The 26129-nt window shown below is 35.0% G+C and overlaps 1 protein-coding gene across 3 annotated transcripts in view; it reads left to right on the forward strand.

The window, feature by feature from the left end:
* Positions 1-26129, forward strand: part of LOC147068881 (ATP-binding cassette sub-family C member 4-like) — a 91577-nt gene that overhangs the window by 41236 nt on the left and 24212 nt on the right. For all 3 annotated transcript variants that reach the window (XM_085951100.1, XM_085951098.1, XM_085951099.1), the window contains 9 exons: positions 3248-3473; positions 4480-4649; positions 6053-6217; positions 15909-16046; positions 19654-19821; positions 20863-21024; positions 22700-22899; positions 24759-25096; positions 25807-26037. In XM_085951100.1, the coding sequence (XP_085807226.1) occupies positions 3248-3473; positions 4480-4649; positions 6053-6217; positions 15909-16046; positions 19654-19821; positions 20863-21024; positions 22700-22899; positions 24759-25096; positions 25807-26037 (1798 nt within the window). The remainder of the gene's footprint in view (positions 1-3247; positions 3474-4479; positions 4650-6052; positions 6218-15908; positions 16047-19653; positions 19822-20862; positions 21025-22699; positions 22900-24758; positions 25097-25806; positions 26038-26129) is intronic.

Consider the following 26129-nt stretch of genomic DNA (forward strand, 5'->3'; position numbering starts at 1 on the left):
CTTTTAATAAACTCTATTACATCGCAAACTCTTGTCTGCTTCCTTATCCACTCATTCCTCTTTTTTTCCTTTCGCGTTATGCCCAGCATGCACCTCTACATACCACGTTGTGCTACTCTAAGTTTCTGGATCTCTCTTTTACTTATGGTCCATGTTTCACACGCATATGTGATCACGGGAAGCACACACTGGTTGAACACTTTAGGCACAGTGGAAGGTCACTTTTGAAGATATTATTCAGGCGGCCAAAAGCACTAAAGCCTAGCTTTACTCTGCGAATAATTTCATCAAATATACATCCATCTATAGACACTTGTTATCCCAGATAGATGTAGCTTTTCACCTGTTCGAGCTGAATGCCATTGATGAAGATCTCTTTTTGGCCTGCAAAGCAGTTGAACATGACTTTCGTCTTTGTTACATTTATTTTCAAACCTAGTTTGTTGCTTACTTCAGCGAGTTCCTGCATTCTGCTTTGGAGGTCTTGTGAGTCTTGCGAGAGAATTACTATGTCATCGGCAAAGCGCAGATGACTCAGGTATTCTCCATTTATGGGGATCCCTTTGTCATTCCAGTCAAGTTGCCTGAATAAGTCTTCAATGTCATTTAATACTTTCTATACATTCACAAGATATATCACTAATCACAATTATTATTCTGTAAAACTATTTAAATCTGAAATCGACAAACGGTATGAGTTTAAACAAACTATAAATGAATATTTTCTCACTAATCACTACACAAATATAATCTGAAAACACGACACTAGTACTAATTTGTCAAACTAATAGATTTAGACAAATGATTGTCATTTGTTTTCTTTTGCTAACCGATTTTATAGAATTCCTTTGTTATGTCAATATATTTTCAAATTTAGAATATGCGGAAAATTATGACATTTCTATAATAATTAATCAAAACATTTATTGTAATTTATTGGTTTACTAGATAATTTTAATACTTCTAGTAATTTTTTTCAATTTTTTTTCTCAAATTAAAATTCAAATGTCTTTATTTTACATAATAATGAACATAGCAAATTAGGTATAAATTCAAAGCGTTCACGACATGACATAAAATAAGTGTTAAGACTTTTTTAAATAAAAATACAGAGAAATGTGACTTAATAATACAATAAGTAATAAAATAAGAAATAAAATAAGAAAAGAAATAAAATAAAATAACAAAAATAAAAGTAAAAGTAGATGGAAGCACACAGAGTGAACTATTGATAGACCCTATCTTAAAAACTTATAAAACAACGTCCACCTAAATTCACACTCACGTAAGTGGAATATATCAATATTCGAAGCGATATCATTAAACATGGTTATTGCTCTCCCAATTGGCATCACTAATGGCAGGTTAGTTCTGCACCTTGGAAGAACAAATTACGGATGCCCTCGATTCCTAAGGTAATTATCAGAGACACACATGCAGTGGCGCACCCAGGGGGGGGGGGGTGCAAGGGGCCCTGGCACCCCCCAAAAATGAAAATTATCAGAATGATTTTAAACATTGAAATTGAAAGCCAATAAACTATATCTTTGGGCTTAGACAAATAAAAACACGGCAAAAAAATGATTTGTAATAATTTTTAAGAAAAATTTCTTAGATTTAAATTTCTAACACAAAAATTTCGAAACACTAATGTCAGGTTTTTTTTAGAAACCCAATCCCTAATGGAACTGTCAAAGAATTCTCGGTGTCCAACCGAATTCCGGAGTGGTGTAGGTCATAGCTGGGGAGGGCTGACAGGCTCTAGTCTGGTGGGGGACCCGGTGTGTCGAGTTGACCAGATAAGTGAGATAAACACACATCATAAATTAGCTTTAATAGTAAAAATTGCCTTGAACATTTTCAATTACTCGACAGCTCCATTATTAAAGTAGATGTATTAAAAATCTCCAATAATTCACTGTATAAGTACCCTTAATTTGAACTAAAACACAATTTGAAAAACGTTAATGTGGTGTTTCACACTGCCTTTAATCTTAGCGGTAGGTAGGGGGCCTCCAAATATCCTAGCCTGAGGGCCCGCTTCAGCATGTGGGGACCATGGTGTAGGTACACCGAGTGCAATAGACAAAAGACCGATAAACGAGAAATTAGGCTGTGAAGAAGAAAAAGAGCCTATAGGACTAATTTACATTCTCCTCCTTGCCCCCCCCCCAATATTAAATCCTGGGTGCGCCACTGCACACATGCCAACACCACCAAGAATGGCAGAGTTCAAAATTACGCCGCGTATAAGTCGGAAAAAATATGTAGCTAAATAAAGATCCCTCCTAAATGTTAAGCTACAGCATGTAAGCATACCTAAGAGAAAGTCAGTCGGATAGAGCCACGGGTAATATCCATAAAGCCGAAAGTAAAGGAGTCTCAAAAATTTCTTTTAGACTCTCTCCACCATAAGGCCGTACTTCAACTGATGCGGAGCCCAAACGATAGATAATAAAATGTAATTAACAATTTGACGCTTATTATAGGAAATCACATTACGTACTATGTTTTTGTTAAATAATTTATATTAAGTTATGATTATATTGAGATGCATGTTGCGTACTGTCACGCTATCACGGCGACAAATTTAATCTATGGTTTCTCATTTTGCAGACGATTTCGGTCAATTCAATGATGGAGTAACCTAGTAATGAGTCTCTGTAAATTCAATAATATTTTGAGCGGAACCTAACCCGCAGACCATAGATAATAGATAACATTCTTATAGAAAATACATAGTGCCAACCGCTAAAAACAAAAAACACGTTATTTTGACATGATTCAAAAATGTGTAGGCACGTAGAAAATGGTAAAAAAACGTTCATTAAGTCATGCGGGTGTCGATGCAGTGCAGTACAACGTGGCGTGACCTCATTGTTCTTCTAGTGATTTCGGCAGATTTTGCTAACAGACAATGTTCGTTTAAACGTTAAAAATGTGCTACGGAATGGGAGCATTAGTCTGATAATATTTTAAACAACAAGAAAAATTACATTAGACACTTTTTCCCGTAGCGGCAGTTTACTGTGACGTCACGTGATAGTTCGCGACGTGCACCATAATATATTTCGCGTTTTACATATTATTGCTTCCATATAAAATATATATTTATCCTTAATTTTTGCTTACTTCACTGATGTGGTGTTCAAACAATGGAGCCTTTTCAAGCCTGCTTCGAACTAATGACTTACTTACACCTATTGCTTATGGCTTATACTATAAAGCATAAACCATTTTGTTTAAGGTATTTTCTCTGGCCCAATTCTACAATACACTCCAAGCTGGACTTGCCATCATTTATCCAACAGCAATCTCTTCGCTGGCAGAGTGCTTGGTCACCGTGAAGCGTCTCCAAGACTTCCTGATCCTCGACGAGCGGGAAGACTTGAAAGCGAACGCTCTGGTAGAAAAACACATCAACGGACAATACACACCAAAGATGATCGAAGGCAATGGAGTCAGTAATCCAGGTAAGCTAATGATAATCCAACTTGAACTATTGTATTGTAAGCTCATATTTCATGACTCTGGCTAGGGCTCCACTGAAATAGTAACTATGTAGAATAGGTACTGACAAACCGCCCTCGCGATCCGGATGAATACGAGGTGGAATCGAGGGAGAGAGGCGAAAAGCACTGTTCAATTGGGGGAGTGTAAACTTTGAATACGTGGTGCATCGTAAACCAAACTTTTGTAGTGAATTGGTTTTACAAGCGAGGGTGAGCGGGAAGTCGTCCAGATGGTTGCCTGTCATAAATAAGGGATGTCAGTATGTACTTGATAATATTTTGTTTTATTTAAATATTAATACAATAAGTTTATTGCAAAATTAACTAACATTATTTAAATGATTAATCACACACCAATATAATAACGTATTTAATTAGCCAGACGCCTCCTTTTATTATATTTATAGTGCCAACTCTAATGTATTAGTATTTTGAAATATTATTCATTATTCATGCTGATTTCAACTAATTTTTATCAGTTTGTGCAAACGTTAAAATTACTTGCGATAATATCCATAGATAATATTTTGAAGAGAAACCAACCTGCAGAACATAGATAATAGACAACATTCTTATAGAAAATATATGATGCCAACCGCTAAAAACAAAAAACACGCGATTTTGACATATGTCAAAAATGTATAGGCATGTAAAAATGATAAAAAAAAAACATTCATTGAGTCATACAGGTGTAGATGCAGTGCGGTTGAACGTGAGGTGACCTCATTGTTGTTCTGGTGATTTCAGCAGATTTTGCTAACTGAGAATGTTTGTTTAAATGTACAACAAGTGCTACGGGATGGGAGCATCAGTCCGATAACATTTTAAACACCAAGAAAAACGATATTACACATTTTTTCCCATAGCGGCAGGTTACTATGACATCACGTGATGGTAGGCGACATGCACCATAATATATTTCGCGCTTTATATATGTACAAAACCTCTACATATTATTCTTTTTCAGCTTTCGATGATAAGTTGGAAGTCTTCGAAGTGGACGATAGCTTGGCTGTAAATATCACTGGTGTGACAGCGAAATGGTCCCCCGAAGGTTCTAACACCCTCGATGACTTCAGTCTTGCAGTGCCAAAGGGAAAGCTGTGCGCCATCATCGGATCAGTCGGTTCGGGAAAGGTATATAATTCTTATATCTCGTGAGCATTCTACATGCCAGTAGCGAAGGGTGTAGGTAGGCTGTTAAGATCCGCCATAAAAAGTGCACATTAAACTTTCTTAGTCATACGTATTTGTTTCTATTGAACTAAGACTACAATTTACAGGTGGTATTGGTTAGTTATTAAAAATCAATTAGACCCTGCCTAAACCAAACCATAATAGTTTTCGTATTCATTGGGCATACGACAAAATTGTGCACGCTTTTTCATTTATACTTTAGTTTTCATTGGAGTAAGAATACATAATATTACACATATCGTTGTTTCATTTTTTTTAATATCATTAAGGGGGGACACGCTCAGCGTAGGTCAAAATGGAGCTTTTATTGTATTTTCAAAGCATGATCCTTGACATTCCTGAAACGTTGTAGATAATCTATTTAAATAATTTTGAAGCCTTATTATCCTTTATATTTATTTTAAACATTTGATGACTGCATAAAGTATTTTTATTACATAAAATAGTATTCTTTTAAACCTCTCGCTCTAATGTTTTAGAATATAGTCATATTTCAGTACATAAATGTGCAGTGGTGTTAAGATTTTTTACATTTATTAATTTTTAAACGCATTTATAAAACCATCAGTATAATTTATGTCACCATTATTATAGTGAAATATTTACGATAAAAAAATATATTGATAATCTCTGTGATCCCAAATTTGACAAGAATTAGGCATTTTATTATTCAAAAAATGGGCAAGATTAACACATTTGAAGATAATTCTAAAGATTTTAATTATAAGCTATGTCTTTGACCATTCAAGTGAGATAAACATATTACGAATAATGATTACTTTATAATAGTTATTGACCTAAGAATAAGGTAGTGTTTTTTTGAAATACGCCATTTCTTTTGGCATTCCCCAGTGGTTAACCTACAACATACGGCCGTAGCCATAAATTGACAAACTAAAACTGAAGTAGGGAGTAAGATCATGTTAACGCGCGTGTTTGAACATGTACCTAACCGAAAAAAAATCTTTTTTTAAACGGTACATGTTCTTAATGCAGTCATCAAATGTTTAAAATAAATATGAAGGATAATAAGGCTTCAAAATTATATACATAGATTATCTACAACTAACCAATACCATCTGTAAATTGCAGTCTTTTTTTAATGAAAAGAAATACTGACATTTAACGAAAAAGTTTAATGAAAAATGACTGACAAAGATTAGTGTGCGTTATTTATGTCAGATCTTAACAGCCTACTTCCACCCTTCGCCACTGCTACATGCTAATATTACCACGACTGGGTCCATAATATATACCTTTTTGAGAAAATGTACCAATAATAATTGTCATTAACTTTAGAGAAGATTGTGTTGTGTTGACAAAATATTTCCTGATGTTTCTAGAGTTCAGTACTTCAACTTCTCCTGAGAGAACTGACTCCATCACAAGGATCTGTGGACTTGAACGGAAGCCTGTCTTTCTCCAGCCAGGAGCCATGGCTATTCGTCGCCACTGTCAGGAACAACATTCTATTTGGACTGCCTTATGACCACAAGCGATATAGAGAGGTACGCGTTATGAGTATTAACTTTGATATTTTGATAAAAAAAATCCGGTGAATGTCGTTCGAGTAAGTACTTAAAGAGCCGCATAGCCTATACCAGGGATCGGCAAACTTTTGGACCAAAGGAGCCAAATATGACTGGCACCTCGGTTAAAAAGAAATCGAGAGTCATACGTATATTTTTATAAATATGATTTATTTAAATGAATTAATTACATTTTATAATTGTTTATTTATAAAGTGTTAATTACATACAATTTTCACGCATTCCCTAAAACTAATGTGAACAATGACCTTCCTTGCATTTCTTTGGAGAGTTTCTGTATGTTAGGTATGTAACTTGTCGTTTTTAATTTCAGGCGTTTCAGGTTCATACATAATATTATGTAGACTCGAATATGAGTTCGGAAAGCTATTCCATGTATTAAAAATCGTAGTATCTACCTTATGTAGATCTTTTAGAGAGCTCCACTTGTGTTGTGAAATTAATTTCACATTTCTCTCTCCAAATCCTCAATTTTGGTGGCATTTAATTGGTCGACTTTTGCAATGGGCGGATTTAAAACAACAACAATCGTACCTTTTTGCATCAACCATCACGGGGAGATACAGGGTTCGATTCCCCGTCGGGGTGGCTTACTTTTTTCAAAAAAGATTTTATCTATTGGTTTTAATATACTCTCTCAGAAAGTGTTTTTCAAAATTATGTATGTTCAATAATTAGAACGATACATTCTTAAATCTTATGAATTATTCGTTGAATAAAAGAAATAGTTAATTATAATAATTTTAGTTTAAAACTTGTGTTCACTAAAATTAAAACACTGTATTTTACTTAGCAGGACAGTACATTATAAAGACTAACCTTTATGGCAAACATAATATACAAAATGTTACAAGTCCTGTATTTTGTATACGCAGAACGCATTAGGTCATTATCATGCTTTCTATCATAATAAAAAAAATAGCAATATGATTTAATAATGTTTCTATTTTCTCACCATTATATCCTATGCCTTTGTGCGTTTTACCAGGATGTAGAGCGTAAAATTGTATACATTTTGGCATTTACAACAGAAAAACAGCAAAAACTGAAATAATGCGTTCTGTCAGTATACCCTCGGTATATTATGTCGGTTCTTAACAGCCTACCTCCACTCTTCGCCACAATAATACTTACTATTAAAATTGTAACCTTACTTAATATTTCGAAGTGTTTGTCATTTGTAATCTCTTAAATCGTAATTGTTACATAAAGCTGAATAATATTAACAATGCATTCACGAAAACAAATAAAGTACACGAAATACGCTGTGCATACTTCGAAATTAACAGTGTGAGTTACGACTCTGATAAAGAAATCAGTTTATTTTATGATTGTTAGGTAAGCGGCCACGTAAATTTATCGTTATCTACAATTTATGTTGACAATAATATAGTGCATTTTATTTTGTTTGAGTTGAATGTCTCAAAAGGATTTACTTTTACGCAATATCGTATGTAATTTACGGTGTGTGCCAAGCAATATTTCATTGTTCTATGCCAGGTGTCGAGAAATTATATCTGCGAGCAGAGTGGTGTACCCAAAGATGCAGGTAGGCTGTTAAAATCATAAATAGTTGAAACTAAGCTTTGTCAGTCAAACGTATTTGTTTTCATTGAACTAAGACTACAATGTGTAGATCAGCGATTTCCAAACTGGGATGCGCGGAGTGTTGCAAAGGGAGGCGAGAAAAGTTTAACAGAAATGTAGCCACAAGTTTGCAGTTTGCGAATGCATAGTTTATAAAGAGTCTAGAGACCTGGGCATAACAGATATCACAAATGTACTTTAATAGTTAAAAAAGTCGCCTGCGGCGCTACTTTGTGTCAAGACTATTAACTATTTTAAATATGTGGTTGTGCGTTGTAATTTGATGTGATAGGTACCTATGATATGTATGTATGTATGATGATTGCTATATGTACTTAAATGATAACTTCCGTGTATAATTTAGGAAACACTACTTTAGAGCTCTACACTGCCCTTAACCTCAGTGATAGGTAGGTGAGCCCACCAATGATCCTGGCATGTGGGCCCTCTTCAGGATTTGGGGCCCATGATCAATGACATATTAAATGGACAACTCACTTCATACCGGCGCGCACGAGAAATTGTGCATGAAAGTCATTCACAGATGTATAGGTAGATGTCACGTGACCATATGACGTATCCATTTCCATTATGCGATACAAGCTTCGAGAATTTATAGTAATATAACCTTTATTGTAATGGCGTATTAGTGTCATGACTCATTGCGTTAGAAACAGATTCTCGGTTACTTACGACTTCTCGGAGATTAGACGCAAGTCCGGCGACTGTCCAATGGTTTCTGTCATTCAATTGCATTGAATAAACATTATCTTAAAATGGCATTTTATAAATAATAAATAATACTAACACATGAAAAGTGATATCCCATCTTTCTTGGAGTGTTAAGTAGATTTTTTTTACAATTTTTAACTAGGCACATTGGCATTTTGTAACACAATAATAACGGTGGAGTCGAAACCTGACAGTCAGAAATTTTGTATGGGCAGACCCAGCGGTGTCGCCAGACCGCTTGCAAGCAGAATGTTCATTTGAGCGTAGGATACCGATATTAAAATATGAATTTCGCCATCCGGCAGACCCGACACAAAGTGAGTGTCATTTTAATTTCTAGATGCTTCGTCCATCTTAATGTCATTACCCATGATAGAATCCATTTGTCAATGAACGATTATGAATTTAGATTGACTAGGAACTATTGAAAAGGAAACGATGATTCATTGAAACCAAAACCCTAGTTCAATTTTGATTGAAGCGGAAGAATAATATAATACTTTGTCAAGAAAAGCAATTCAATTCAATTCATTTATTTTACATATTGTGGACATTACAAATTATAAGTTTAAGACGTTCACAACATGACATTTAGAAACAACGAAATATTATTAAAACAATATTAGGTACATAACAAAAGAGATAGATCAGTATTAAGTTATTCTACAGTATAAATGTGTAAGATACAAGTTGTAAGTAAAGTACTGCTACCATTCGTAACATCATATTTATGCGAAAAGGGATTTTCTGCATTAGCTGCAATGAAATCCAAATATCGACCCCGTTTAGTAGAAAATGAGCACTTTGTGCTAACAAACAAGCACATCCGTCGCATGACAAACAAATTAATTTAAAAATGAATATAATAAAAGTAGTAAAATCTTGTTTATTTTTATATTTAAGTTTTTTTTCATTGTTGTATTAAGTAGTATATTTTTGGCTATTTAAAAAGGTGTTTGTATTATTTAATGAAATAAAGGGTGGGGAGGCGCCAAAATTAGTTTTTTTTTTAAAAGGGAGGCATAGTAACATAAAGTTTGGAAACCACTGGTGTAGACAGTGTTTGTTAGTTTTTAAAATTCAATTCTTCTTCTTATTTTGCCATCCCCTAGCGGAGGTCGGCCACCATCAAGGCAATCTTAGATTTGTCGTCTGCTACCCGGAACAGTTCAGTGGAGCTGCACTCGTACCAATCATGGAAGTTATTAAGCCACGAAATGCGGTGCCGTCCTCTGCTACGCTTACCGTTGAACTTTCCTTGAATGACAAGTTGAGGAATGCTGTACTTTTGTCCTCTCATAATGTGGCCGAGGTACTGTAGTTTCCTGGTTTTGTCCTTCCCCATTCCATTGAGAACTTCAACATTTGTTACCCAGTCAGTCCAAGGAATTTTGAGGATGCGTCTATACAGCCACATCTCGAAAGCTTCAAGTATCCGTGACATCTCTTGGATTAGGGTCCATACTTCCATACCATAGAAAAGAATTGAGAGAACATAACAACGTACCATATGATTCAATTAAACCCTGTCTACCCAAGCCATAGTAGATAAGAGTAAAAAAATATTCGTTTATCTATAAAATATCTAAAAATTTTGCAGTGCTGACTCCGTTTATTTGAATAAGAAACCACTGGATATCACCTGTTTTCCACTCTTATATATTTTTTTTCTATCTTCCCTCAAATCTATGATGAAGGGCCATGAGCTCTCCGTTAATAGGTATATAATACAATGGCGAACGGTGGAGATAGACTATTAAGATCTGACATAAATAGTGCACACTAATCTTTTTCAGTCAAACATATTTGTTTTCATGTGTATATAGTGCATGGCCCCCACAATGGGGGTAGGCTGACAGGGCTCTAGCTTGGGGGCCCGGCGAGGCGACTCGACCCGATAAGTGAGATAAACACATATCACAAATTTGATTTAATAGTAAAAAAGTTGCCTGTGGGGAACTATTTCCTTTCAACAATATTATTATTTAAAATTATGTGGTTGTACAATACAATTTTTAATTCGTATCAATACTCGACATCTCCATAATTTAAATAGATGTATAAAAATATACAATAAAACACTAAATATACACATTATTTTTTCCACGTACACCATTTGGAAAACGCTACTGTAGAGTGTCACACTGCCTTTATAATTAGCGATAGGTAGGGGGGGGGGCGCCAAAGCTCTTAGTCTGGGGGCCCGCTTCACGATGTGGGGCCCAATTGTAAGTTTTTAAAGTTCAATCAAATCCTTTATAATCCAAGCCATATTAGATAAGAGTAAAAAAAATATTTGTTTATCTATAAAATATCAAAATTTTTTGCAGTGCTGAAAAATATTTGAAGATTTTGAAAAAAAAAACCAATGGATATCCCCTGTTTTCGACTCTTAATTTTTTTATCTTCCCTCAAATCCATGACGAATGACCATGAGCTCTTCGTTCATAGGTATAAATGATGCATTGGCGAAAGGTCGAAGTAGAATGTTATAAAATAGTGCATATACTAATCTTCCAAAAAATTCAATATCAAATTAGAAAAAGATTGAGTTTTCCGAGAAAAGCGAGAATGATTTTTTTACAACGTTTTTCGTCCGGTACAAATATTCCAATCGATTTTTAACTAACTTCCCGACTAGCTAGACATTTGAAACTTTTGGAATATGTCACAACACGATGCCAATGCATTTTTTTTAAATACTTTTAGCCGTTTTTAAGTAGAATTGAATTCTTTTTCAGTTAATTCTGTTTTGTATGAAAAGTTATTTCGGAAGAAATCCGTTAAAAGTAAAATACTATTATTGGTTGCTAAGGAGATGATCCTAGGGCATAAAAGCCCACCAAAAAAGCGTTCGGTGCGCTCACTACTGAGTAGGCCCCCTCCCACCCGCGTATTACCCTTCACCTATGTAATAAGGGGCTCAAGGAGCACAAAATAATTATTATTATCAGCGTCTCTCATAACAAAGCAATAAAAATATTATTAAATTTCTCGGGGCTTGTAATTAATATCGGACACGCAATAACTAAACAAAGAGTTCACTGTTCTTATATAATGGCTTCTCGCCCGTCTGTCGACGACGCTTCGAGGAGCGTGATTTTGCTTGCCGTGTATTTTCGTTGATTCGTATCGCTGAGAAGCAAAAACGGTGACTCATGGGCAGGCGGGCACAAGGCGTCGTCAAATCCAGTGTGCGCTGGCGTATTTGATTACGTTGTATTTTCGTTGATTCACATAGAAAATGCCCGAGCGCCCCGCAAGCCTGCTTTAGTGGACTTTATGCCTAGCAACAAAATTTTTAATAGTACGTGTGTTACTATGGAAATCAATATGAAACGTCAAAATGACATTTCAGTATTCTACAATATTTATTCAGTACCTATTTCTTTCAAGTACAAAATAAAGTATTTATTAATACATATAATTGTTTAGTTTATATGATTCAACAGAAAATTTAAAAACGTGGTATTCTTTTTATCTTGTAATTATTTTCGAATTATATTTGACAGATAAAATCATCCACCAATTGTTTGCCACCCATACAAGATACAGTATACACTGTCCCAAAGTACAACAAGACAATGAAGAGAGTTACCCTTTAACCAACGATTGTCTGCAATAGTAGTACTCAAAACCATCGTTATTTTCCTTATATAGTTCTTGTAAAATATGATCTCGAAGTGGATTTGATTTTTATTTTTTTTTTATTATTTTTATTATGTTTACATATCATGCAAACGTCATTGTAATCAGTGAATCCAATCCCGAGCCGAAAATCTCAGGATTCCGGAAAGATGTACTGTTTTAAATTATTTATTTTTTTGGTTAGGTACATGTTCAAACACGCGCGTTACCATGATCTTACTCCCTACTTCGTTTATCGTTTGTCAATTTATAGCTACGGCTGTATGTTGTAGCTTAGCCACTGGGAAATGCCATAAGAAATATCGTATTTAAAAAAAAATATTACCTTATTCTTAGGTCAATAATTATTATAAAGCAAACATTATACGTAGCATATTTATCACATTTTAATGATCAAAGACATAGCTTATAATCAGTATCTTTAGAATTATCTTCAAATGTGTTAATCGTGCCCATTTTTGAATAATAAAATGCCTAATTCTTGTTATATTTGGGATCACAAAGATTATAAAATATATTTTTTATCGTAAATATGTCACTATATAATGTTAACATTAATTTTACTAATGGTTTTGTAAATGCGTTTAAAAATTGATAAATTTATAAAATCTTAACGCCACTCCATATGGATGTACTGAAATATTACTATATTGTAAAACAATAGAGCGAGAGGTTTAAAAGAATACTATTTTATGTAATAAAAATACTTTATGCAGTCATCAAATGTATAAAATAAATATAAAGGATAATAAGGCTTCAAAATTATATAAATAAATTATCTACAACGCTTAAGGAATGTCCAGGGTTATGCTCTGAAAATATCACAAAAGCTCCATTTTGACCTACGCTAAGCATGTGAGCCGTTAAAAATAAGCGACGTTAAACTTTGCTTATTACTAAATGAATTTAATCTGGACTCTTAGCCGGCTCGCACATCACAACTCGCCTTGTGTGCCTGACGGCCATAAATCAAAGCTTTTGAGAATGCCAGCGAATGTTGCATGCTACAACCTCGCACATCTGCCTAGCGGCAAACGTCAAACGCGAAAAAGGAGAAGTCTCTCGTCTGCCATTTTTATTGTGTTGATTGTATGAACAAACGTCAAACGCGGTGACCAGCGATGAGCGAGCAATGACAGTGTAGACAGAGACAGAGACAGAAATGGCCGATCTGCGAATTGTGCGCTTGCGCGGAGTCGACCTTTTTAGATATCAACATGCAGGCTGTAGCAGAATGCGACATGTTGCATGCAGGATCGTCGCAGCGTCGAGTTGCATCGGCCAATCTGCGAAACTCTATTTGATAACGTTTGTTTCTTGGTTTACGATGACGTCACATCGACGAATTCGTCGTAAGACGCATGCGGCGAGTTCTGATGTGCGAGCCCTCTTACAGTCATGTCGCTTCTGATCTAGAGACATTTTTGCTATCACGAGGGACTAAACTTATATGCACCTGTCAATTACTTACGTGGTCGCAGTTAGGGTTTGCAATATCAGTCTTTGATTCGATACCGAAATACCGGTTTTAAAAATCAGACAATACCGATATATTCAATATTGAAAATGGAAACAAAATGTCTTTTATAGTGTTAACTGTCAATTCGTGGTGGAACTGCATTGTATTATTTGATTACTTATTTGTAATTAAATAAAACATAATTTTTTAGTACTTATTCCACTTTTTAGTTAAATTTTTGTACCGGTTTCGTCCTTTTCAAGTGGACATTATCAACTAAATAATAAAATTTAAAACAGGCATTTATCAAGCAAATCATAAAAAAATGAAAAAATACCTATCAATATATTGAAACGAACGTCCTTAATAATCAATAACCATTAAAATACAATTACAGCAATTATATATTGTCGGGTTACACGATGTCTGGCTTACTTCCGTTGCCCTTAGATGTCCTGCAATGACCAGCAATGATACATGCATATTTGCGAAATATAATATTGCATTATAGTTAGATACTTCGATAATTTTTAATTTATTCAATTGTTTTCACCAGTCGCTCGCGGGCTTTAGAAGTTTTCAGGCGTATGTTTGGATGTATCAGAGATTTATATAATTATGACAAATTTTAACTATTGGCCTTTTTAATACTCACTGAAGCGTTTTCTAAATTGAGCTACTATTGGCGATCGGCTAGGCTAGTTAGATGTGCGCGGTCTTCATATGCAACACCGGAACGACGTTCCTAGAAGGTTTGATTTATGGCTGTGCAGCTGACGGGCGAGCTTAGCTGTTAGAGTCGGCTTATGTTTCTTGCTAACAATACAGTTGACAACCCCTGCTTTATAATTGTTTTATCAACAATATCTGAAATAATTTTACGCTGGTTGCAGGTTAATTTAACAATGATTTATTTGCTTTTATTACATTTATGTATATAAACACTTTGTATTGTATCACAACCGATTTCTCGAGGTACAATAATTTAAATGCATATTTATTCAAATTAGCAGTAAAAACATAATATTATACATGCCATTAATTAAAGATAATTAATTGTGCTGAATGTTATATAATAATGTATGGTATTTACTTAGCAGTGATAAATAAAATTAAAATAACACAGTGAGATACACGTGGATTATTAAATAATCATCATAATTCTTCTATCACTACTGTTTTTGCATGTGTATTGGCCAGTGGCGTAGGGTAGAAGTAGGCTGTTGAGATCCGACATAAATAATGCACACTAAACTTTGTCTGTCATAATTTTCTGTATTCGTTGAAATAAGAATACAAATTGATGTCTTGGTTAGTTTTTAAAATTCAATTAAACCCTTCCTAAAGCAAAACAATAGATTTTAGATAAAAAAATATTCTTCTATTCATAACATATCTAAAATTATACCATTAAAATCAAACGTAATTTTACATATTATTATTATTGTTTATCTAATATCTACTATGGTTTGCTTTAGGCATGGTTTAATTGAATTTTGAAAACTAACCTTTACCATCTGCCACTCACATTTATATATTTGTGTTATTGATCTTATCGGTCTAAAATTTTCGCCAATCGATATTTCGTGTTCGGTTTTTCGACAGAAATGTAAAAAAATATATCGTCGATCTACTTTATGAGATAATTAATTCGAAACATTTCACTACTTTGCTACAAAATTGGTATTTTATATAAAATAAGATACATTCTTCTTTTCAAAAAACGTAGATCTAATATAATTTTATTCATTCATAAAACATAATTTTAATTTAAAAAATTAACAATTTTATGTTGCCATCTCTCAATACCGACACCATCTAATTTGTTTTGGTTTGCGTCTACAATAATTGTTATCTTCCATGTGGTCGGAAATTATAACTCACCCAATGGGCGAAATGGCGCAATCGATAGCGTGTATACTTCTTAATCGAAAGAGCTATGGGTCGGTACCGCCAACTGCTTTTGATTTTTATTTCGTTCGTATAATAAATCATGACGGTTTTTCAATTACACATCAGCAGAATTCACCTTCCCGAGAATTGTCATGTAAGTAGTGCACGTAAAAAAGTTTCAATTATAAAAGAAATCACGTCATAAAATTATGTATATTGTACTCTTGGGCTTAGGTACACTAGTCTATCACTTTGGTTGTATGGTATACTGTAGAATTTACTTTGGTTATTTTTCCTTTGAATGTCTAATTTTCTTAATATTGTTTCAAGGTAGTCAGGGTTTGCGCCTTGGAGAAGGATTTTCAGCAGTTTCCCCGCGGAGATCAGACCCTCGTTGGAGAAAGAGGAGTCTCCCTATCTGGAGGACAGAGAGCTAGGATCAATTTGGCCAGGGCAGTTTATAGAGAGGTATGTTTAAACAGTAGTTAAGATTTGAGTGATATAGGGATAACAAATACGAGGTATATTCACTGAACTTTTCTCATTGTGTCACAAACTGTATGTCATGTTGCACTATCTTGATGGAACCTCATATCGTCCAAACCAAAATCATCTAATCCATGCCAAATTTTTTTTTTTTATCATGTTTCTGTAGCGTTTTCCATTGGCAGTATCTGCATCTTAGACTATAGATACATCTAGATGCCACCCATTGCATTGCTAAATGAAGCTGGGTACCGTGCGTTTGGTTTGTGGGCGAGCGAACGCATTCGTATACAAATGTTTGAGACCATAGACCATTTCGCTGGTGTTTGCCCAAAGTACTCGCACTAGACGCTTAGAATTAAAATATATTTTTTTTTACGTTATATAGTATTTTTAAGCGGTCAAAATGCAACTATTAGGTAAAAATATCCATAATTTAAGTTATTTTAAAGAAACACTAGGTCACTTGATATTAAAATATATAATAATATACAAATAAATTATCACGAACATGTATCAACTACCTATGAAACGTAATACCATCTTCTTGCTTATCAGTACGGCTATCACATTTTAATAAAACACACAGAACCATCTTTTATACTTAATTAACTAAAAATATTTACCACTGACTTTATGTTTAACACAAAAAATAGCAATTTTAGCAACACGCGCTCGCAGGTTATCGACGCTTAGTTAAGCAACAAACTAAGATTTGGCGGCGACACCACAGCAAATCATCTCACACATCTGTAAACCTTTTATCTTATTCTAGCGCGTGTCGCAGAGATTATTAAGGTGCCGAATACTTTCTCGCTCGCACTTATGCATCGTTTTTGTTCAAGCCTTGCTGCATTGTCACTTTCGTTTTTAAAAAAATGCGGTTCAATTACACCTCCAGACCGTAGACCAGGTCAAACTGTTATTTGTTTTTAATGTAAAGGTGTTTTAAAAATAGCATGTAAGTTTTTATTAATTCGAATGGGACAATTATTATGCTTATTTACGAAGTCAATTAATCAAAAATCAGCTTCATCGCTGAAGTTGATTTTTTCATGAAATAATGGGTCTGTTTCGAATTGCTCTAAAGCGCAATCAGCAAAAATTTGACGCACCAAATGGTCATTCGATTTAAGTTCTAGTGTTAACTGTATTTTATACACCTTCAAATGCAAACATTAGGAAGCATATTTCATGTAGTGCCATAAGAAAGTCCAAGTTGGAGAACGACGTGTAATTGATTGTTCTGGATTTTCATCGACACTTTGATTCACAACATCGACATTTTCAGTAGTTACATTTAAGTTTTTGATCAGTTGGATTCTTAAAATCACAAATATTACCATTTGACTCTAATTTTCTAATTAAATTACAAACAGTAAGCTCTGTAGGTTAATTATTTTGACGATGAATTTAACGTAATACCCGAAATGTAGCTCAAATAGATTCATTATTTTAGTAACAAACTTTGACAATTTTTATATGCGTACTGTGTATCTATCTTTCAATGATAATTTGGCAAACTTATTGTGCCATCCCCTAGCGAAGGTCTGCCACCATCAAGGCGATCTTATCTTTGTCGTCTGCTACCCGGAACAGTTCAGTGGAGCTGCACTCGTACTTCGAGGTTCTTAAGCCACGAAATGCGGCGCCGTCCTCTGCTACGCTTACCATTGATCTTTCCTTGAATGACAAGTTGGGGAACGCTGTACTTTTGTCCTCTCATATTGTGGCCGAGGTACTGTAGTTCACTGGTTTTGATACTACGTAGAACTTCTCGGTTGAGAACTTCAACATTTGTCACCCGGTCAGTCCAAGGAATTTTAAGGATGCGTCTAAACAGCCACATCTCAAAAGCTTCAAGTCTCCGTGACATCTCTTGGTTTAACGTCCATACTTCCATACCATAGAAAAGAATTGAGAGAACATAACAACGTACCATATGCAGTCTCAGACCTAGGTTAAGATCTCGATTGCTAAGGAAGCGTCTCATTTTGAGAAAGGCGCTCCTTGCGATCTCAATTCTAGTTTTTATTTCCTGAGACCGGTCCCATTTCTCATTGACCCATGTACCTAAATATTTATAATGGGTCACACGTTCGATTGGTTCGCTGTCAATGACAAAATTTGTGTTGGTGTCTGGTGTCGCTATTTTTAGGCAAACAATACTGAACACAAATATCAATTATGGTGGGGATCCGAAAAAATTGGCTGCGATGACGTTTTAAAAATTAATAGTACTAATTTGTTAACCCTTTACATTTGAATTAAATCATACATAGTTATATTGTTGGGCATTTTCTTCCATTTGCGTCTTTTTAAAAGTAAATTTAAAATCGCTTTGACCAATTTAATGTCACATGACATCATTGTCTCTGTAATTAATGACATAAATAAACAAAACATCACAATATAGACACAGCTATTTGAATTTGTTACGCTAGTTACAAGAAATAAAAGAACGTTTCGAAAATTATTAATGTGTGTTTTTCATACATTGATTTCGTATTTAATTTAATTAATGGAGAGCACCTCAGTCACCTGCGTTTTGCAGATGATATTGTTATACTCTCACAAGACCCGAAAAACCTCCAATGTAGAATGCAAGGACTCGCGGATGTCAGTCAAATGGTCGGCCTAAAGATAAATGTCGGAAAGACAAAAGTGATGAGGAACTGTTTTTCGGACCCTGCGATTATCTGTATATGGCACTGTAATCGCACCCAATCCAAGCGAGTCAGCAGCTACGTCTATCTCGGATAGTAGGTGCCCATAGACGGAAGCATGCACGTTTAAATTGTTCGAAGAACAAAACTGGGATGGAGTGCTTTCGGACGTCTGAATGGTATCTTCAAGAGTGACCTACCATTATATATCAAGCGTAAGGTGTTCAACCAATGTGTGCTACCTGTGCTCACGTATGGCTGCGAGACGTGGACCCTCAACACGAGAGATGTCCAAAAGCTAAGAGTCGCACAGCGAGGCATGGAGACGTGTATGTTGGGCATCACGCGAAAGGACCGTAAGAGAAACGAATGGGTTAGGAAGCAGACAAGAGTACGCGATGTAATAGAGTTTATTATAGGCCTTAAATGGAGATGGGCTGGACACGTAGCTCGAAGAAGAGACAATCGTTGGACAAATCTAGTCATCCAGTATACGTTGCCAAACAACTCCAATGGAGATTGGCGGGGCATATTGCTCTTATTACGACAGTACGGCCGCTGGACAAATGCCGCCATCCAGTGGTACCCAAGGGGCACAAAATGGCCACAGGGTTGCCCTAAAAGCCGCTGGATTGACGAACTGATAAAGTTCGGCGGAAATACGTGGCAGCGAACGACACAGGATCGAGAGAGTTGGAAGAAGCTTGGGGAGGCCTTCATCCAGCAGTGGATTGACCCCGGCTGATGATTATGATGATTTCGTATTATTATTATTCCTCATACGAGGGCTGGGGAAGATGAAGATCCTGGTTCACTGGTGGACTACCATGACATTTTGTGATAACCGTCTGAATTAAGAGAGTAATATTGTAATAGTGAGTCCTAACATAACTTTTGGTATCTAATAATAATACTTTTTACAGTCTGACGTATACTTATTGGACGATCCACTGTCGGCTGTGGATGCCCATGTTGGGCGCCACTTATTCTCGGAGTGCATCAGCAAATATCTTCGCAAGAAGACCACGATCCTGGTGACACATCAGCTTCATTACTTGAAGACTGCTGACATCATTGTCATATTGAAAAATGTAAGTGACAATAATATTTTCTTATATTATATCATGGCAAATAATACAGATCACAAAATATTGCAATGTCTTCGTAATTACGAGTCAATTATAAACTCCACTACAAAGTTTACTAAGTGTATTTTATTCTAAAATTATAATGCACGTGTTGGCAAAAAAATATTTTAAAAGGTGATATAACCACGGACATCTACCCATCTATTTTATACATATGACTGCTTTCGGCCGCTATAATAGCTATCTAGGGTAAGGAAGTATCGAAGTATTAGCACTTATTGTAACAATAAGTTAGTTGTAATTGTTTAACAGTGTTTTATGTTTTAACAGCACTTTCTTGGCTGTGTTAAATTTTAGAGCGAGATAGATAGTTTTGACTTTTTAGACGACTAACTTATTGTAATTGTTACAATAAGTGCGAATACTTTGATACTTTCCTACCCTAGATAGCTGCCATAGTGGGCCGAAAGCAGTCTTGTGTATAGAATAGATGCGCTGATGTACCAAATATGGTTTTATTCTCAATTTTAACACTATGATGTATACAGTAATAATCTTTTATAGTATGAATATATTTTATACATTCCCACGATGGCCGCGCGGCTTAATCGTCGGCCTATAGCGTCGTGGGTCCCAGGTTCGAATTCTGGGTTTGACAAGTACACGTTATATTGTTTTTCAATTTGTGTATGAGTCGGAGTACAGACCTAATAGGTTGAGCAAGTGGCTGACATCCATTTCTCGTAAAAACAAAATCTGTTAATACAAACCTCCACTCTGTGGAGTCCCATATGATCTTATTAGGATCGGACATGGTTGGAAAAAAATGATAGTTTTTATAATGAGAAAATAAAAGGTATCATAATAACGTTTACGTCTTTTCTACAAAGTCTTCATATTATTTAGAATAAACTCGCAAACATATTATTCAAAATTATTCATTTTCAGAAACATTTTCACAAAGCACCTTTCTCAATCGTTTTATTTTTAAATAAATTGTAATATTATACTCGTATTAAAAGTTTGATTTAAATAATGTTACAGGGAAAAATTGAAAACGTGGGATCGTACGATGAACTGGCATCATCAGGTCAGGACTTCGCCAGGCTCTTAGCAACTCTACAAGAATCTAAGGAGGCTCACGATCAGGAAGAAAAGCAGCATGCTGTCACCCTCAAGAGGAGGGTATCAGCTGTCTCCACGGTTGTAAGTAGTATCTAAGAGATTAAATTAACATACTACAGGCATTCTTCGACTTGTGACCTCTAGATTTACGCAATTTCTTGGTTTTTTTTTCATATGTAAGTGGTCCAAAAAGTGTTTTCACTGGGATAATAATAATTATTTTTAATAATATGTTATAATATGAAAGTTCTTATACCCAAAGTGTAAGAATAAAACTCGGTTGTAAATCGAGGAGTTGGTACATATAGAGTTGGGTATTTCCCGAGAAAATCTCAATCTCGAGATTCGGGATTTTCCGAAATGATGAAATTTGGAATCCTCGAGATTCGGGATATCCAGAAATAAATTCTCGAGATATCGGGAAATTTAAAAAAAACCTGTAAAAATCCTAAAATCAGTAACAAATTCCAAAAAAAATATGTTTTTTTTTATTTATGTAGGAAGATAAACAAAATAGAGGTAGGAAAACAAAAATAATTCAAAACATTACTTATTAAAATAGGATTTCAAAAAACACAGACTGCCAATCGCTGCGTCTGACAATCGCGTACGCTTTTGAGACACAAAATTCTCTGATGTTGCAAAAATTGCGCTCATTTTGAGTCGACGTTGGCTTAATTGTGTTAAATGCCACGATCAGTCTTTGAACGTTTTGTGTTTTCTGTCCACTTTTTTCATATAGAAAATCGTTTTATTTTCAATTAATATTTGACAATAAAAAAATCCAGAATCCCGAGAAAAGATTCTCGAGATCCGGGATTTCCCGAAATGTTAAAAATTTCAATTCTCGAGATTCCGGATTGAAAATCAACGAAAATTTCTCGAGAATTCCCGTCGGGAAATTCCCAAAACCCAACTCGGTAGGTACATAATATTATTATATAAAGAATAATCTCTACTTTTTTGACGTCTGATATTTTTTATTTTCGATGAGCCAATGATAACAGACAATAATAGGACAATCGAATTTTTGGAATCCGGTCAAATTTAAGAATTTTAAGTTTGATTGTTTTAATGAAAATAATTAAAGGGGTTTTAATCCCCACATTTTTATTGTTTTTAAGTACTCGAAAGGTGGCTGCGTGGCTTAAGCGTTGGACTATCACGCCGTGGGTCTCAGGTTCGAATCCTGGGTCTGGCAAGTACACATATTGTTTTTCAATTTGTGTGTGTGTCAGGGTATGGACCTAATAGGTTGAGCAAGTGGTTGACATCCATTTCTCGTAAAAAACAAAATCTGTTAATACAAACCTCTACTCTGTGGAGGCCCATATGATCCTATTAGGATCGGACATGGTCAGGACTAATGATCTATTATTAGGCTTTGACGATTTATTATAATATGTATATCGAGTGTATTATTATTAATAAGATAGGGGTTTTTACTAACTAGGTTTTTTACTGACACTTCAACTTTACTATTCATAATTATTCTTTGTTGTATTTTTTTATTGTTGACCTTTGACTTGATAGGTAAGTAATGGAGTTTTTACCTACTTTATTGTATTGATTTATTATATAAGCTAGAGTTAAAAGTGTTCGTTGTCAGTGAATGTTTGCATTTGGTGAGTGTACACAGCGCCTGAAGGTGCCGAAAGGCGAAACCCGGGTCGCAAAAGACGACTCAAATGGAATAGTACAAAACTTAAATCCATTAGAAGAAATTTATTTTTTAGCTTGGCCTCTTTAATTCCAGTCAGTCGCGAAGTCCGAAATGAGCGAAGATGAAGCGGAAGAAGAGGAAGCTGAGGAGCAGCTGAAGGGAGGAATGAAGGTCAGCGTCTACTGGAAGTACTGGAAGGCAGGCGGGAGCGCCTGGTTCGTCGCCACTATGATCATTGTTATGATACTTGGACAGATTTCGGCCAGTGTTGCCGACTACTGGGTCACGTATTGGTGAGAAAGATTTTTTATTTTTATTTTATTATTCTCAGAGTAAGAAATAATAATATATTAAGTAGATTATAGACCAGTGTTCTTCAACCTTTTAACACCCGCGGCCTGGTGAACTTATGAGAAATATTTCGCGGACCGGTATTAGCCAGAAATAATAAACATTATAGATAGAATATTATTTATTAAATCTTATGTTTTAAAATTACAACTTTTGGTTAGTGTTACATCTGCTGGTGCTTCTTTGTAAGCAAATTTGATAAACGTGGTTGCAGCATTATTTCTGAGAGACGAAGCGCTGCATTAACATCCATTCGATTTCTCTTTTTAGTTTTTATTACTGACATAGATGAAAAAGTCTTTTCACATAAATAGGAAGTCGAAAAAATTACCAATAATCTGATCTTTATAATTATTCAAAAATGGATATTCTTTATCAAGGGATATCCAAAATTGAGACAATGATTGCATTTTATGTCTGGACACCAGAGTGACATTAGAAGATAGCTCGATCAGCTTTTCTTTCTGACGAGGGTCAAGTGCGTATGATTTAATATCTTCGAAAAAAGAATTATTAATCCAGAGGTTAGAGGTCCGCCTTTACGTAGGTCTTAATTTTCAGTGAAGTGTTTATTAAAGTTTTCAGCTAACGCCAGTGACGTCCCTAGACAAAATGCCGCCCCTAGGCAGCGCCAAAATGCCGCACCATTTTTTAAACATTATTTTTCATTATCCTTTCATGTCTAAAATATCTAAGAAATGTGTTATATTGATACATCACCGACAAAATATCGTCTCTGTTCTGGCAGAACACACTAACTGGAGAATACAAGTTTTGAGTAATTTGACTTTGAAGTTGTTAAAATGGTTTGAAATGGTCTATCATGTGAGTTTATTAAGTAATCGTAAAAAAATAGGACTTTAAAATAAACACTGTTCATTTATTAAGAAGGTTTCCAGACGGTAAAGTTTGAAATAAGGAACATTTTGGTATAACTAACTCAATATGTCATTTTTTCAAATTAGTGTCTTCTGCCAGAACAGTGACGATATATACTACCAAATCTAATTTAAATGCTATATCTGCTTCAATAGAAATATTGTGAGTCCACGGTTTCAGACACATTTAAAAATTCACCTGGTAACTACCAAAACTCGCGGCAAAAATATTTGGATAAATTTTAAATTAGGAAAATACGTACCTACCTATAATTCAAAAATCTGTACGTGTCAATGATAGTCACCAATGACGTGACTTTCAAGGACAACGGAAGTAAACTAGACATCGCGAAGTCACAAAAAATAGAGTCCTGTTAAACCTTATATGTTAATTAATACATTTTGTTTCCAACCAGTGAGCTGATTTTTTAATGGAAAGATATTTCCATTATTACTTAGTTTATGTTGCTATTTCTATATATACTTAATGTTTTTCTCCTCGATTTGCCGCCCTTCAAGTATTCGCAGCCCCCAAGTGACGCTCAATCTGTCTACCCCCACGGGACGTCACTGGCTAACGCTTTTAAATGTTGGCTTATGATGTTGGATATGACTATCTGGTTAATGTAATCAGCATTCAAAATTTCTCCCAGCATTTTATCTAGTGCGAATTCCTCGAATCGTGTAGCGATATAGTCGGTTGATAGCATGATGAACGCTTTCGCGGACCGGTAATAAATTCTTGCGGACCGGCGCTGATCCACGGACCACCGGTTGAAGAACACTGATCTAGGTTATGCTTGAGGAAATTCTGACAATCGTTTCCGCCACTCCGGTATTGTTTTGACAACAAAACATGAATATCGAAGTGTGTCACCCTTGTATGATTACACAATGAGCCAAGTCTTTTATTTTTGTTACAGGACAAACCATCAAGCGTCATACGACGAAGTCTCCAGAAACCTTGCAGCGTCAGAGGGCACGACATTGTCGAAACTAAAATTCGACAACATGTCCTACATGACGCAGGGCACCTACAATGAGACAGAACGCCTGGATCTCTTCATAAAGATCGGTCCATTCACCACGGCTGAATACCTCTACATCTATACCGTCATTATTATTCTATGCGTAGTACTGACTATCAGCAGATCATTCCTCTTCTTCAAAGTCTGCATGAACGCGTCCAAGTCTCTGCACGACCAAATGTTTCACCAGATTTTAAAAGGAGTAATGCGGTTCTTCGATACAAACCCTTCAGGTATGTTTTTACCACGTTTTTCTTAGCTCGTATTCTTGTTTGTCCGGTAGCTGTTTATCCAGTACAAATCTTGCAATCGATTTTTAACTAACTTCCCGTCTAGCTCCACATTTGAAACTTTTAGAATATATCTGAACACGATGCCATTGCATTCTTTTAATACTTTTAGCCATCTTTAAGTAGAATTGAATTCATTTTAAGTTAATTCTGTTTTGTATGAAAAGTTATTTCGGAAGAAATCCGGAATCCAATCCACTACTGTTGGTTGCTAAGGAGTGGTCATAGCAACTAAATTATTAATATATACGTGCGTTACAATGGAAATCAAAATGACATTTCAGTATTCTATATTTTTGTTTGTTGCAAAATAGCAAAAAAATGATTTGTTGACAATTGCTTTATTTTTCCTAAATTATTAATACATAGAATTGTCAAGTTTATATGATTCAACAGAAAATTTAAAAATGTGGTATATAAAAAGTTATTTTTATCTTGTAATTATTTTAACATTTCTTTCATGACATGGTTATGAACATTTGAAATTTATATTTTGTGATGTTCCTTTCATGTATAGGTAGGTATAAATAATTTTGAATTCCAATGTCAATCTTGTGAAGGTATATTTAATTTAATTTTGAAAGGGTCTTTGTTTTACGTGTTAAAAATAAATCAATCAAATAATATTAATTAATTTATTGATGAATTTTTAGGACGAATCTTGAATAGGTTCTCCAAAGACATCGGAGCAGTCGACGAGCTTCTTCCAAAGTCGACAATAGAAGCTGTTCAAATAATGCTGGTAATGGTCAGCATCCTCGTTCTGGTCAGCATGTCCAACATATGGATGATGGTGCCCGTAGTCTTCATCATGGTTCTCTTCTACTATATCTTCCACATGTATCTCAACACTGCGCAGGATATTAAGCGTCTGGAGGGAATCAGTAAGAGTTTACTGTTTACTACACCTATTCATACAATATAATATTCTGTTTTTTTTTTCATTTGTAATGGTCTGATCACACGAGCCGACTCG

The sequence above is a fragment of the Rhyacophila brunnea genome, unplaced genomic scaffold (assembly GCF_057557595.1).
Source record: "Rhyacophila brunnea isolate RB1 unplaced genomic scaffold, BYU_Rbru_1.0 scaffold_24, whole genome shotgun sequence".
Lineage (NCBI taxonomy): Eukaryota > Metazoa > Arthropoda > Insecta > Trichoptera > Rhyacophilidae > Rhyacophila > Rhyacophila brunnea.